Consider the following 12,055-nt stretch of genomic DNA (forward strand, 5'->3'; position numbering starts at 1 on the left):
CTACAGTAGTAATGTGTGTGTGTCTCCTATCTGCATCACAGAGCTCTCCGGTGTATCTACAGTAGTAATGTGTGTGTGTCTCCTACCTGCGTCACAGAGCTCTCCGGTGTATCTACAGTAGTAATGTGTGTGTGTCTCCTATCTGCATCACAGAGCTCTCCGGTGTATCTACAGTAGTAATGTGTGTGTCTCCTATCTGCATCACAGAGCTCTCCGGTGTATCTACAGTAGTAATGTGTGTGTGTCTCCTATCTGCATCACAGAGCTCTCCGGTGTATCTACAGTAGTAATGTGTGTGTCTCCTACCTGCATCACAGAGCTCTCCGGTGTATCCGGCCTCACAGTGGCAGTAGGCCTCTCCTGTATCAGAGATCTGGCAGCGCCCGTGTTTACAGTTATGGCTGCGGCAGGGGTTAAACAGCTCCCCCTGCTGGTTACACAGGGCACCACGGTAACCCTCCACACACTCACAGCGGTACGACTGCAGGTCCAGGGGAATACACTTGCCATGCACACACCTGGGGAGAGGGAATATAAATCAATCAATCAGCAATCAATCAATCAGCTAAGACTAAGAGTCTTGGGTTGAACATATGTAAAGACTTGTCTCAAACCATTCATATGAATTGCATTTTGAGACTTAGTGAAAACCAGTTGAAATGCAATGCATTATCATCATAACCCCAGTACTTACTTGCTGCCCTGGCATGGGTTGGTGGCCGGCTGGTCACAGTGTGGTCCGTTCCAGCCCGGCTGGCAGTGGCAGACTGGTCCCTGTGCCCCGTCCGGCTGGCAGATACCATGCAGGCAGTAGATCTTCCTACAAGGTTCACAGCCCGGCACCACGCCCGGCTTCATCTGGGTCTTAGTGAAGTCCTGCAGCTCATTGTTGATATACAGGTTCTGGATGCAGCCGTGGAAACTGGAGCCATTCTGGATCTGCCAGAGCCGGAAGGCCGCCGAGTGGACGTCCACGGGCATACCTGAGAGATGGAGGATAGGAGGGGGAGGAGAGATAGGAGGAAGAAGGGAGATGTTGGTTAGAGATGTATGAGAGTGGAGAACAGGAAAACAGAGAAACCGTCAACAAGAGACTGATATGGAATGAAGAAAGAGGCTTTTTCAAAGAGACATATGCAATTGGATACAATTATTTACATTTGACTATTTTCAATTCAAGAGTTTCTCTGATATAATAGTGGTTTGACACTAATTAAATTCTGAAACGACAGTATATGAGGCACAGAGTCTTTGAAACAGAGGACAGTGAAAAGGAGAAGGGGTATTGGCTGATGTGTACTCTTCTATACAGTCACAAACATACACCACAGCACAGTACAGCACCTCACCAAGACATCACATCACATACTCTGAACACACAGGCATTTCTGATATCAGATCAATTCTGTTTCAACAATCAATGCTTTGATACCAAGAACGGCTAGTCGGGTTACAGAGTATAAGTTGTATAGGTGAAGAAAAGAAACCAGGAAAATGATGATCCATGCCAAGAAACCACGCCACATATCCAGAGTGAAGACTGTGTCTGGTAGGACAGAGATAGGGACCTATAGGAGTGTGTTTTATGAGGATAAATGAAATAGTAGGAATCATAGAAATAGAATAGAAGACTATGTGATGTATTATATGTTAGGAATACTGTATGTATCCTGAATACTGTATGTATCCTGAATACTGTACGTATCCTGAATACTGTATGTATCCTGAATACTGTGGGCATTAAGGGGTGATGCTCATAGGGCCAAGGGACAGTGGCTATATTACTATATTAGTATATTGTGTTGCTGATTGTGTATGGCTTTATATGTAATAACACCATTGTCAGGCAGGAGTGTGTGGCTTTATAGGGGTGTTTACCTACAGTATATGTGTGTGTGTGTGTGTGTGTGTGTGTGTGTGTGTGTGTGTGTGTGTGTGTGTGTGTGTGTGTGTGTGTGTGTGTGTGTGTGTGTGTGTGTGTGTGTGTGTGTGTGTGTGTGTATTGTGTGTATGCTGGAGTGCTCTAACAAACACAGTCGTATTGGGGGATGGACTGGGTGGATTGAGGATTGGAGTTGGATAGGTTGCAGGATTGGGTCGGGATATAGCTCGCTTGCGGGGGTTGGGGTTTTGGGATGGGGGGGTGGTTGGGGGTTGGTTGTGGTGGTGGGTTGGGGTTGGGTTGCGGTGGGGGTGGTGACATTGACAGTAGTGTAGTAGTTGTAGTGCCTGCAGCAGAGGAGGAGGAAGTAGGTGTGTTCTGGAGAGGGCCCCTACCCCCCACGTATAGCGGAGCCTCCCCGTTGAGGGGCCGGACCCCCCTCAGGCTATCCATGGTGGTGGGGAGACCCCCGTCGATGGACAGGTTCACCATCTGGTCAATGGTCACCAGCTCCACCGTGTGGAACTGACCGTCGTTGATCGTCTCAGTACTGTAGACAGAGCGAGGGAGAAAGACAGAGAAAAATACAGGGGGGAGTGGAAGAAACACAGACAAAGAAAAGAGGGGAGGACAAACATGTATTAAACATTTGGTTGCTGTTAAAATGTTACACTTGCACTTATGTATTTGTGTATGTGTCTGTGTGTATGTGTGTGTGTGTCTGTGTGTGTGTATGTGTCTGTGTGTATGTGTGTGTGTGTGTGTGTGTGTGTGTGTGTGTGTGTGTGTGTGTGTGTGTGTGTGTGTGTGTGTGTGTGTGTGTGTGTGTGTGTGTGTGTGTGTGTGTGTGTATGTCTGTGTGTGTGTGTGCTTATGTGTGTGTTTACCTGTAGATAGCATGTCCAGGCAGGCTGCCAGGGTCGTAGCTGACCTTAACGTGACCCTGGAACAGCTCCACGGCGATGTGGTCGTTGTCCCCATTATACAGCAGGATACCGTTGTCCTCCGCTGTCGACACCTGGGGGCAGATATCACAATATAATAGCATGTATTGTGATGATAAGATATGACATCATGTCCTACATTAGTTACACAGACTGAAAGTTAACTTGAGATCCTTGTACGTAACTCAAATCTTCTTGCAAATTTCCCTTTGACAACACAGTCCAAAAGTCTAAGATACTGTACATCCATGGATCTCAAACACATGCTTGTTGAATTGCTGATTCAGTACCTGCACTGTATAAGCTGTGTGTGTGTGTGCGTGAGCGTGTGCACACATTTTGCTTGTGAGTGAGTGTTACAGTACCTGTAGTGAGATGTTAGATACCTGCAGTGTGATGTTAGCCTGGGGCCAGTTCTTGAGGTCAGAGAGCAGCAGGTAGGAGTCTCTGTCTACGAAGTTCACACTGACCAGCTTCTCACAGCGAGGCCCTCCGAACCCAGGGAGACACTGGCACAGTGCCCGGCCTGCCCGTTCCACACACGGGGCATCGTTCTGGCAGTCTGCCATGTCACATAGAGACCGCGGTGAGGAGGGCACCTCACACAACTGACCACTTTGGGGGTGGGGGGGGAGAGAGAGAGAGAAAGAGAGAGAGCGAGAGAGAGAGAGAGAGAGAGAGAGAGAGAGAGAGAGAGAGAGAGAAAGAGAGTCAGTAAGTCCAAATGACAGAAGAAGTGGTACCCTATACGTATTATACCACGGATGGCTTGATACTGTTCTAAGGTGTGTGTGAGTTCTAAGGTGTGTGAGTTCTAAGGTGTGTGAGTTCTAAGTTGTGTGTGAGTTCTAAGGTGTGTGAGTTCTAAGGTGTGTGAGTTCTAAGATGTGTGTGAGTTCTAAGGTGTGTGTGAGTTCTAAGGTGTGTGAGTCCTAAGGTGTGTGTGAGCTCTAAGGTGTGCGAGTTCTAAGGTGTGTGTGAGTTCTAAGGTGTGTGTGAGTTCTAAGGTGTGTGAGTCCTAAGGTGTGTGTGAGTCCTAAGATGTGTGTGAGTTCTAAGGTGTGTGTGAGTTCTAAGGTGTGTGAGTCCTAAGGTGTGTGAGTTCTAAGGTGTGTGTGAGTTCTAAGGTGTGTGAGTCCTAAGGTGTGTGTGAGTTCTAAGGTGTGTGAGTCCTAAGGTGTGTGTGAGTTCTAGGTGTGTGAGTTCTAAGGTGTGTGAGTTCTAAGGTGTGTGAGTTCTAAGGTGTGTGTGAGTTCTAAGGTGTGTGAGTTCTAAGGTGTGTGAGTTCTAAGGTGTGTGAGTTCTAAGGTGTGTGTGAGTTCTAAGGTGTGTGAGTTCTAAGGTGTGTGAGTTCTAAGATGTGTGAGTTCTAAGGTGTGTGTGAGTTCTAAGGTGTGTGAGTGCTAAGGTGTGTGTGAGTTCTAAGGTGTGTGTGAGTTCTAAGGTGTGTGTGAGTTCTAAGGTGTGTGTGAGTTCTAAGGTGTGTGAGTTCTAAGGTGTGTGAGTTCTAAGTTGTGTGTGAGTTCTAAGGTGTGTGAGTTCTAAGGTGTGTGTGAGTTCTAAGGTGTGTGAGTTCTAAGGTGTGTGAGTTCTAAGGTGTGTGAGTTCTAAGGTGTGTGTGAGTTCTAAGGTGTGTGTGAGTTCTAAGTTGTGTGTGAGTTCTAAGGTGTGTGAGTTCTAAGATGTGTGTGAGTTCTAAGATGTGTGTGAGTTCTAAGGTGTGTGAGTTCTAAGGTGTGTGTGAGTTCTAAGGTGTGTGAGTTCTAAGATGTGTGTGAGTTCTAAGGTGTGTGAGTTCTAAGTTGTGTGTGAGTTCTAAGGTGTGTGAGTTCTAAGGTGTGTGTGAGTTCTAAGGTGTGTGAGTTCTAAGGTGTGTGTGAGTTCTAAGGTGTGTGAGTTCTAAGGTGTGTGAGTTCTAAGTTGTGTGTGAGTTCTAAGGTGTGTGAGTTCTAAGGTGTGTGTGAGTTCTAAGGTGTGTGAGTTCTAAGGTGTGTGAGTTCTAAGGTGTGTGTGAGTTCTAAGGTGTGTGTGAGTTCTAAGGTGTGTGTGAGTTCTAAGATGTGTGTGAGTTCTAAGTTGTGTGAGTTCTAAGATGTGTGTGAGTTCTAAGGTGTGTGAGTTCTAAGGTGTGTGAGTTCTAAGGTGTGTGTGAGTTCTAAGGTGTGTGAGTTCTAAGATGTGTGTGAGTTCTAAGGTGTGTGAGTTCTAAGGTGTGTGAGTTCTAAGGTGTGTGAGTTCTAAGTTGTGTGTGAGTTCTAGGTGTGTGTGAGTTCTAAGGTGTGTGAGTTCTAAGGTGTGTGAGTTCTAAGGTGTGTGTGAGTTCTAAGGTGTGTGTGAGTTCTAAGGTGTGTGTGAGTTCTAAGGTGTGTGTGAGTTCTAAGGTGTGTGTGAGTTCTAAGGTGTGTGAGTTCTAAGATGTGTGTGAGTTCTAAGGTGTGTGTGAGTTCTAAGTTGTGTGTGAGTTCTAAGGTGTGTGTGAGTTCTAAGGTGTGTGTGAGTTCTAAGGTGTGTGAGTCCTAAGGTGTGTGTGAGTTCTAAGGTGTGTGAGTTCTAAGGTGTGTGTGAGTTCTAAGGTGTGTGTGAGTTCTAAGGTGTGTGTGAGTTCTAAGGTGTGTGTGAGTTCTAAGGTGTGTGAGTTCTAAGGTGTGTGAGTTCTAAGGTGTGTGAGTTCTAAGTTGTGTGTGAGTTCTAGGTGTGTGTGAGTTCTAAGGTGTGTGAGTTCTAGGTGTGTGTGAGTTCTAAGGTGTGTGAGTTCTAAGGTGTGTGAGTTCTAAGGTGTGTGTGAGTTCTAAGGTGTGTGAGTTCTAAGATGTGTGTGAGTTCTAAGGTGTGTGTGAGTTCTAAGGTGTGTGAGTCCTAAGGTGTGTGTGAGTTCTAAGGTGTGTGAGTTCTAAGGTGTGTGTGAGTTCTAAGGTGTGTGTGAGTTCTAAGGTGTGTGAGTCCTAAGGTGTGTGTGAGTCCTAAGATGTGTGTGAGTTCTAAGGTGTGTGTGAGTTCTAAGGTGTGTGAGTCCTAAGGTGTGTGTGAGTTCTAAGGTGTGTGAGTTCTAAGGTGTGTGTGAGTTCTAAGGTGTGTGAGTCCTAAGGTGTGTGTGAGTTCTAAGGTGTGTGAGTAGCTCACCTGTAGCCGTCGGGGCAGGAGCAGGAGTATCCATTGAGTTGGTCGACACACTGAGCTCCGTTCTGACAGCGATTCTCCTCACAGTCATCATAGTCCACACTGCAGTCATCACCAACGTAGCCCGGAGAACACACACACCTGCAACACACACAAATGTTAGCGTTAACGTTAGTCCACTGAGCTAAAGCCTAAGTCTGGGAACAAACACAAATCTTCAAGTCACACACACACACACACACACACACACACACACACACACACACACACACACACACACACACACACACACACACACACACACACACACACACACACACACACACACACACACACACACACACACACACACACACACACACACACACACACACACACACACACACACACACACACAGGTTGACATTGTGTACTCACTGAGGTCCAGTAGAGCTGATGAGACAGGTAGACTGGTGTTGACACGGACTGACACCTGGAGCACACACATCCTCCATCTCCTCACACATCTCCCCTGGAGAGAGAGATACATTACATTTACATAGCAAAGTAAAGCAAAGGATGGAAAAGTGAACCATAATTGGCCCACTCAACTGTGATAGGCTGGTCTAGTGGAATATGTAAATGTGTTACCGGTGTAGTAAGGAGGACAGAGGCAGGTATAGTTGTTGACACCATCTACACAGTTAGCTCCGTTTTCACAGTCGTTATCTTCACAGTCATCCATGTTGGTCTGGCAGGTAGGACCTTCAAAACCAAGGGGACAGGCACAGCTGTATGCCTCCTCCTCCTCCTCGTTTAGTTGGCAGGTGCCCCCATTGGCACAGGGGTTACTGACACAGACGTTCAGAGCAGTCTCACAGTTCCTACCCTGCAGACAAACAGAAAAGAGCGATGGTCACCAACCAACTATGCTCCCAGAGAGCGACAGTATCTGTGATTACATGCATCATGTGAATGTCTGTCATTGGATTTCAAGTTAAGGAACTTTCATGAATTGAGTCAGGTGTGTTAAATCCGAGCTGTAATAAAATCCTGCACATCCTGAAAACAGGTTTTAAAAGTGGAGAGGTCTCGTCACAAACATCAACAGCCACAAAGACGATAAGTAAGCGTTAGAGCGGGGAACAGAAGCATGCCCAGCCTGTAGGTAAAGGGTTAATGTGACATCTCACCTTGAATCCAGGAGGACAGCTGCACCTGTAAATCTCCACCAGATCACTGTGACAGATCCCCTGGTTGACACACGGACTGGACAGGCACGGGTTACACTTGGCCAGGACGCCACTGTCCACCTCACCTACACACACACATTGTATTACTTAACATGATGCTTACCTTTCCAGTTCATTTAGTTTTGAAGTATACAGTACAGCTGGATCTACACAAGAATTAGCATGAGACATGGACAGATGAAAACTGAAAAGATGCTAGATCTTTGAGAGAACAGCTAACCGCAACAAAATGAATGAATCCATCTCACCGTGGCACTCAAACTTCTTGGCAGGGGTGGTGAGCAGCAGCTTGCCCTCCATGCCCGTCGGTCCGGCACAGCGGGCAATGCCAGGCTCCTTGTATCCCGTCTTCACCCAATCAGACAGCCAGCGTAAACGGCAGTCACAGTACAGAGGGTTGGCACCAATTGCCCTGAGGGAGAGGGGTCAGAGGTTAAGGGTCAGGGACAGGTAAGGGTCAGTCAGAGGGTTGGTATCAATCACCTTGAGGAATTAATCAATCAATTAAACATGGCAGAAATAAGGATGAGTCTCAGAGCCTCATGAAGGCTGAGGTTCACTAGATGTAGTGGCACTATCTGACCAGCAGGTGTCTCTCCCGTCCTTCAGATAACACAGAGAACTACATTCTCAACTGTTAAGACACAGTACTTCTAGAAAGAGAAACAATACTTCATTTTCAAATTGGTTAAAATTAGGTTAAGGGTATGCTTCGGTTTAAGGTTAAAGTTAGGGGTTTGGTTACGGTTAGGGTAAGGTAAAGGTCAGTTATAGATGTTAAGGTTAGGGTTAGTTACGGTAAAGGTCAGATGTTGGCTATTCAGGCTGTCAATCGGGTTGGTCAGAAAATGACCCTTAGTCTCTCTCTTCTAGAAAGGACCAACAAGCTATGCCTCTGCTTCTAGAAAGGACCAACAAGCTATGCCTCTGCTTCTAGAAAGGACCAACAAGCTATGCCTCTGCTTCTAGAAAGGACCAACAAGCTATGCCTCTGCTTCTTGAAAGGTTTGCAGAACACTATCTCTGATTACATTGCTGTTGGATAAGTTATTTGACATACCTGGGGGGGACGGGGGGGCATTTGAAAGTAGAGAAAGGAGAACAAATGTTGTTGAATTGTTGATACAAAGTGTAGACAAAGGGGGAGTTATTGAGTTGCTAAAAGGGAACTTAACACAACTAGTCATAGCTACTTCTGAATCAATGCTGTAGAAAAACATGCATGCAGGCACAGTGACGCACAGTCACACACACTGCCTGATCGATGCTGCTCCATTACCCAGAACCACAGGCTCGTGTTTCCAGTCCAATAGCTGATATCTGACATCTGCTAACATGAAAGGCACTTGACTGTGGATCAATGATAGACAAAGACAAGGAACCCCCACAAGCTTCTCTAGATCTTTCTCTCTTTACCTCCCTGCAATATCTCTCCTCTCTCTACCCTTCTTCTTATCCTCCCTTGTATACCCCTCCCATTCCTCTCTCCTTCTCTCACAGCACTCTCTTCTGTCGTCTTATTTCCTCTTCTCCATCCCTCTCTCTCCTTCTCCATCCCTCTCTCTCCTTCTCCATCCCTCTCTCCTCCCTTGCCCTCTGTGCTCCTGACATGGATAGACTATTGATTTACAGCTGATGTCTTTGACATGACAGACAACCTGGATCCCACTGGGAGTAAAGATCTGCTTCAACCTCCCAAAGTTACGTACAACCACACACACATGCTGATGGACACGAATGCACCCAAACCTCCCTTCAAAGCCCACAGACTGCGAAGAATGTAATGAAACCTACAAGGTGTGTGTTTGCTTTGGTGACGTCACAGTGGAGGGGTGTGTAGCATCACCGCAGCTCTGTGGCTGACCAGGGGAGTTCAGCGGATGTAAAGCCCACCAAACAGCTCTAGTGACGGACTACTGTTAGCCACCATCCCCCTGACACACACACTACCAGCCCAGACCACCTCTGTGTGTGTGTGTGTGTAAGTTTGTGTGTGTAAGTGTGTGTGTGTGTGTGTAAGTGCATAAGTGTGTGTGTGTGTGTGTGTGTGTGTGTGTGTGTGTGTGTGTGTGTGTGTGTGTGTGTGTGTGTGTGTGTGTGTGTGTGTGTGTGTGTGTAAATGCGTAAGTATGTGTGTGTGTGTGCGTGTGTGTGTGTGTGTGTGTGTGTGTGCGTGTGTGTGTGTGTGTGTGTGTGTGTGTGTGTGTGTGTGTGTGTGTGTGTGTGTGTGTGTGTGTGTGTGTGTGTGTGTGTGTGTGTGTGCGTAAGTATGTGTGTGTGTGTGTGTGTGTGTGTGTGTGTGTGTGTGTGTGTGTGTGTGTGTGTGTGTGTGTGTGTGTGTGTGTGTGTGTGTGTGTGTGTGTGTGTGTGTGTGTGTGTGTGTGTGTGTGTGTGTAAGTGTGATATGTTTTATTGATACTGGTGTTGCATTGAAGAGTGTGTTTGATGAATATTTGTGTGTGTACTTCTTCGTGTGTGTGAAAGGTGTATGCTTGTGCGTCTGTTTGAGTGTATTGGGCATGCTCCTGTGCGTGTGGGTGTGCGCACGTGCGCTCATGTGTGTGCGTGTGTGTACTCACAGGTGAGACAGAGAGGCCACGTCACTGAAGATGCCGTCAGGAAGCTCGGAGATCTCGTTGCCATGGAGAGACCTTAGAGACGACAGACAGAGTGGGAGGTGATTAGGATTCAACAATGATCAACTAGAGCTGCTCACACCGTTCTGTTCAAACAGCCTAAATGTCAGATCACATTTTGATAAAGTCGACTGTGTCGAGATTTGTTCAGAAGTTTCTGTAGTCAGACAATGCAGGGTCATTATGTTCGAGTTACAGTTGCAGAGGCCCTGAGGTCTACAGGGAAAGAGGAGTGCATGGAGAGCTCCCGTGTGAATCAGTTAGCTACACTTCTCTCTCTAATGACTGCAGCTTTACCGTCTGTTTCTCTGCAGCAGGTCTGGGCAGGGGAAAGTTTGGCTCTATGTCTGCTATGTGGGGCTCAGGGCTGGCTGGCAGAGACAGACATAGGGCTGCAGTGGAATCCAGAGTGGCTGGTGTTGGGTTACTGAACTGAGTACTGAGCAGAGTGCCTAGGCTGTGATTACCAGACAGGGTGGTAGGGTTCTGACAGTTAAAGGGGGGCAATGAGGGTAGATGGGGGGGGGGTCTGAGTGAGCGAAGGGGGAGTTAGGACTTCCGAACAGTTCTTAGTGACTGTTGTAGCCGGCTACCACCCGGTACTCACCCTGCACCTGAGAGACTGCTGCCCTATGTACATAGAGTCATTGAACACTGGTCACTTTAATAATGTTTACATACTGTTTTACCCACTTTATATGTACACTGAGTGCACAAACATTAAGAATAGCTTCCTAATATTGAGTTGAAGTGGAATTAACAAGTTACATAAATAAGGGATCATAGGTTTCACCTGGATTCACCTGGTCAGTCTGTGTCATGGAAAGAGCAGGTGTTCATAATGTTTTCTACACTCAGGATATATAATGTATTCTAGTCATGGCTCATCCTATATAACTTCTATTTTTGATTTTTTTCAGAATTATGTGTGTATTTGTATTTATTTGTATTGTTAGGTATCACTGTTAGAAACAGTGCAGTAATAGCATTTCGCTGCACCTGCGATAACATCTGCAAATCTGTGTACTCGCCCAATAAACTTTGATTTGATTTTGATTTGCTGCCTGGAGTGGGGGTGGGGGTGAGGGGGAGAAGGGGTCTGTCAGAGTCCCAGTGCCAGGGCTGCTTCCTTCCTCGTCTTTCAATGAGGGGATTGGGTGACGAGCCACTGGGCTAACCGATAGATATCAAATCAAATTTTATTTGTCACATACGCCGAATACAACAGTATTCGGCAGTAAACACAGGGCTTAATGGCAGTAAACACAGGGATTTAATGGCAGTAAATAATATGGCTGTCCTATTTTGTCAGGACATTAGCAACAGTCTCAGTCTCTTCGGATGAAGCCCAGATATCTACTTCTAATACCCTTGGCTACTGACCAAACTATTACTAGACCTTCCTGTTCAGTACAGATGTGCTATCTTCATTTGATCACTCTTGTTGAAGCACATTTTCCTGCGCGGCATAAAATGCAAATTGTTAGGTATTCAAGTTGTTAAAAGACTTCTAATGTTTGTCATTTCCACTTTAAAGTGGCAGACTTGATTTATCCCCAAAATGTATCAACTCCTACAAAAGTGTCCATTAATTATAATCCACATAATAATTCACATTTCCTGTTTCTATAGGATTATTTTCCTGTTGTGAGAAACATGGTCAAATTAAGATAGAACATGTACTGTACTAGCCCCTAGCTAGCTCTGTACACTCCTTTAATGTATCCACTCTAACCCTCATATGCTATAGCCCCGGCTGACTGAACACTTATACCCGTTACCAAGGCAGGGGGTTAGGGGTGAGGGTATGGGCAGGAGAAAGATTTGCAGTGGGCAGTTGGCCAGTAGCACTGTCTCAGAGAGATAGAGAGAGATGAGAGGGGAGGAGAGGAGCCAGGGAGTCTCTGTTACAGAAACATGATCTTTACTAACACACCGGCTCACTGCTCTCCTGGCCTCCCTTTTTCATGTCTCTTCCTTTACCTCAGTTCTGAAATCTCTCTTTCTCTTTCTTTTTCTCTCAATTTCTCTTTCTCACCCCACACTTCTTGGCCACACCCTGGCGCTGTCTTGACACACTCCCTTTACACCTAATACCCAACACGCACGCACGCACGCACGCACGCACGCACGCACGCACGCACGCACGCACGCACGCACGCACGCACGCACGCACGCACACACGCACACACCTAATACCCAGCAGGCCAATTAGCAGCTTATTAATCCTTATCCAAAACCACA

At 46.5% G+C, this 12,055-nt stretch overlaps 1 protein-coding gene across 1 annotated transcript in view; it reads right to left on the reverse strand.

Moving 5' to 3' along the window:
* The window catches only part of slit1a (slit homolog 1a (Drosophila)), a 145,032-nt gene that overhangs the window by 5,558 nt on the left and 127,419 nt on the right, over positions 1–12,055 (reverse strand). The window contains exons 25-35 of the mRNA XM_038992182.1: positions 9,755–9,826; positions 7,424–7,587; positions 7,116–7,240; positions 6,574–6,811; positions 6,361–6,454; positions 5,947–6,084; positions 3,213–3,441; positions 2,770–2,900; positions 2,278–2,432; positions 695–983; positions 307–518 (exon numbers count right to left, since the gene is read on the reverse strand). Coding sequence (XP_038848110.1) covers positions 307–518; positions 695–983; positions 2,278–2,432; positions 2,770–2,900; positions 3,213–3,441; positions 5,947–6,084; positions 6,361–6,454; positions 6,574–6,811; positions 7,116–7,240; positions 7,424–7,587; positions 9,755–9,826 — 1,847 coding nt within the window. The remainder of the gene's footprint in view (positions 1–306; positions 519–694; positions 984–2,277; positions 2,433–2,769; positions 2,901–3,212; positions 3,442–5,946; positions 6,085–6,360; positions 6,455–6,573; positions 6,812–7,115; positions 7,241–7,423; positions 7,588–9,754; positions 9,827–12,055) is intronic.

The sequence above is a fragment of the Salvelinus namaycush genome, chromosome 4, assembly GCF_016432855.1.
Source record: "Salvelinus namaycush isolate Seneca chromosome 4, SaNama_1.0, whole genome shotgun sequence".
Lineage (NCBI taxonomy): Eukaryota > Metazoa > Chordata > Actinopteri > Salmoniformes > Salmonidae > Salvelinus > Salvelinus namaycush.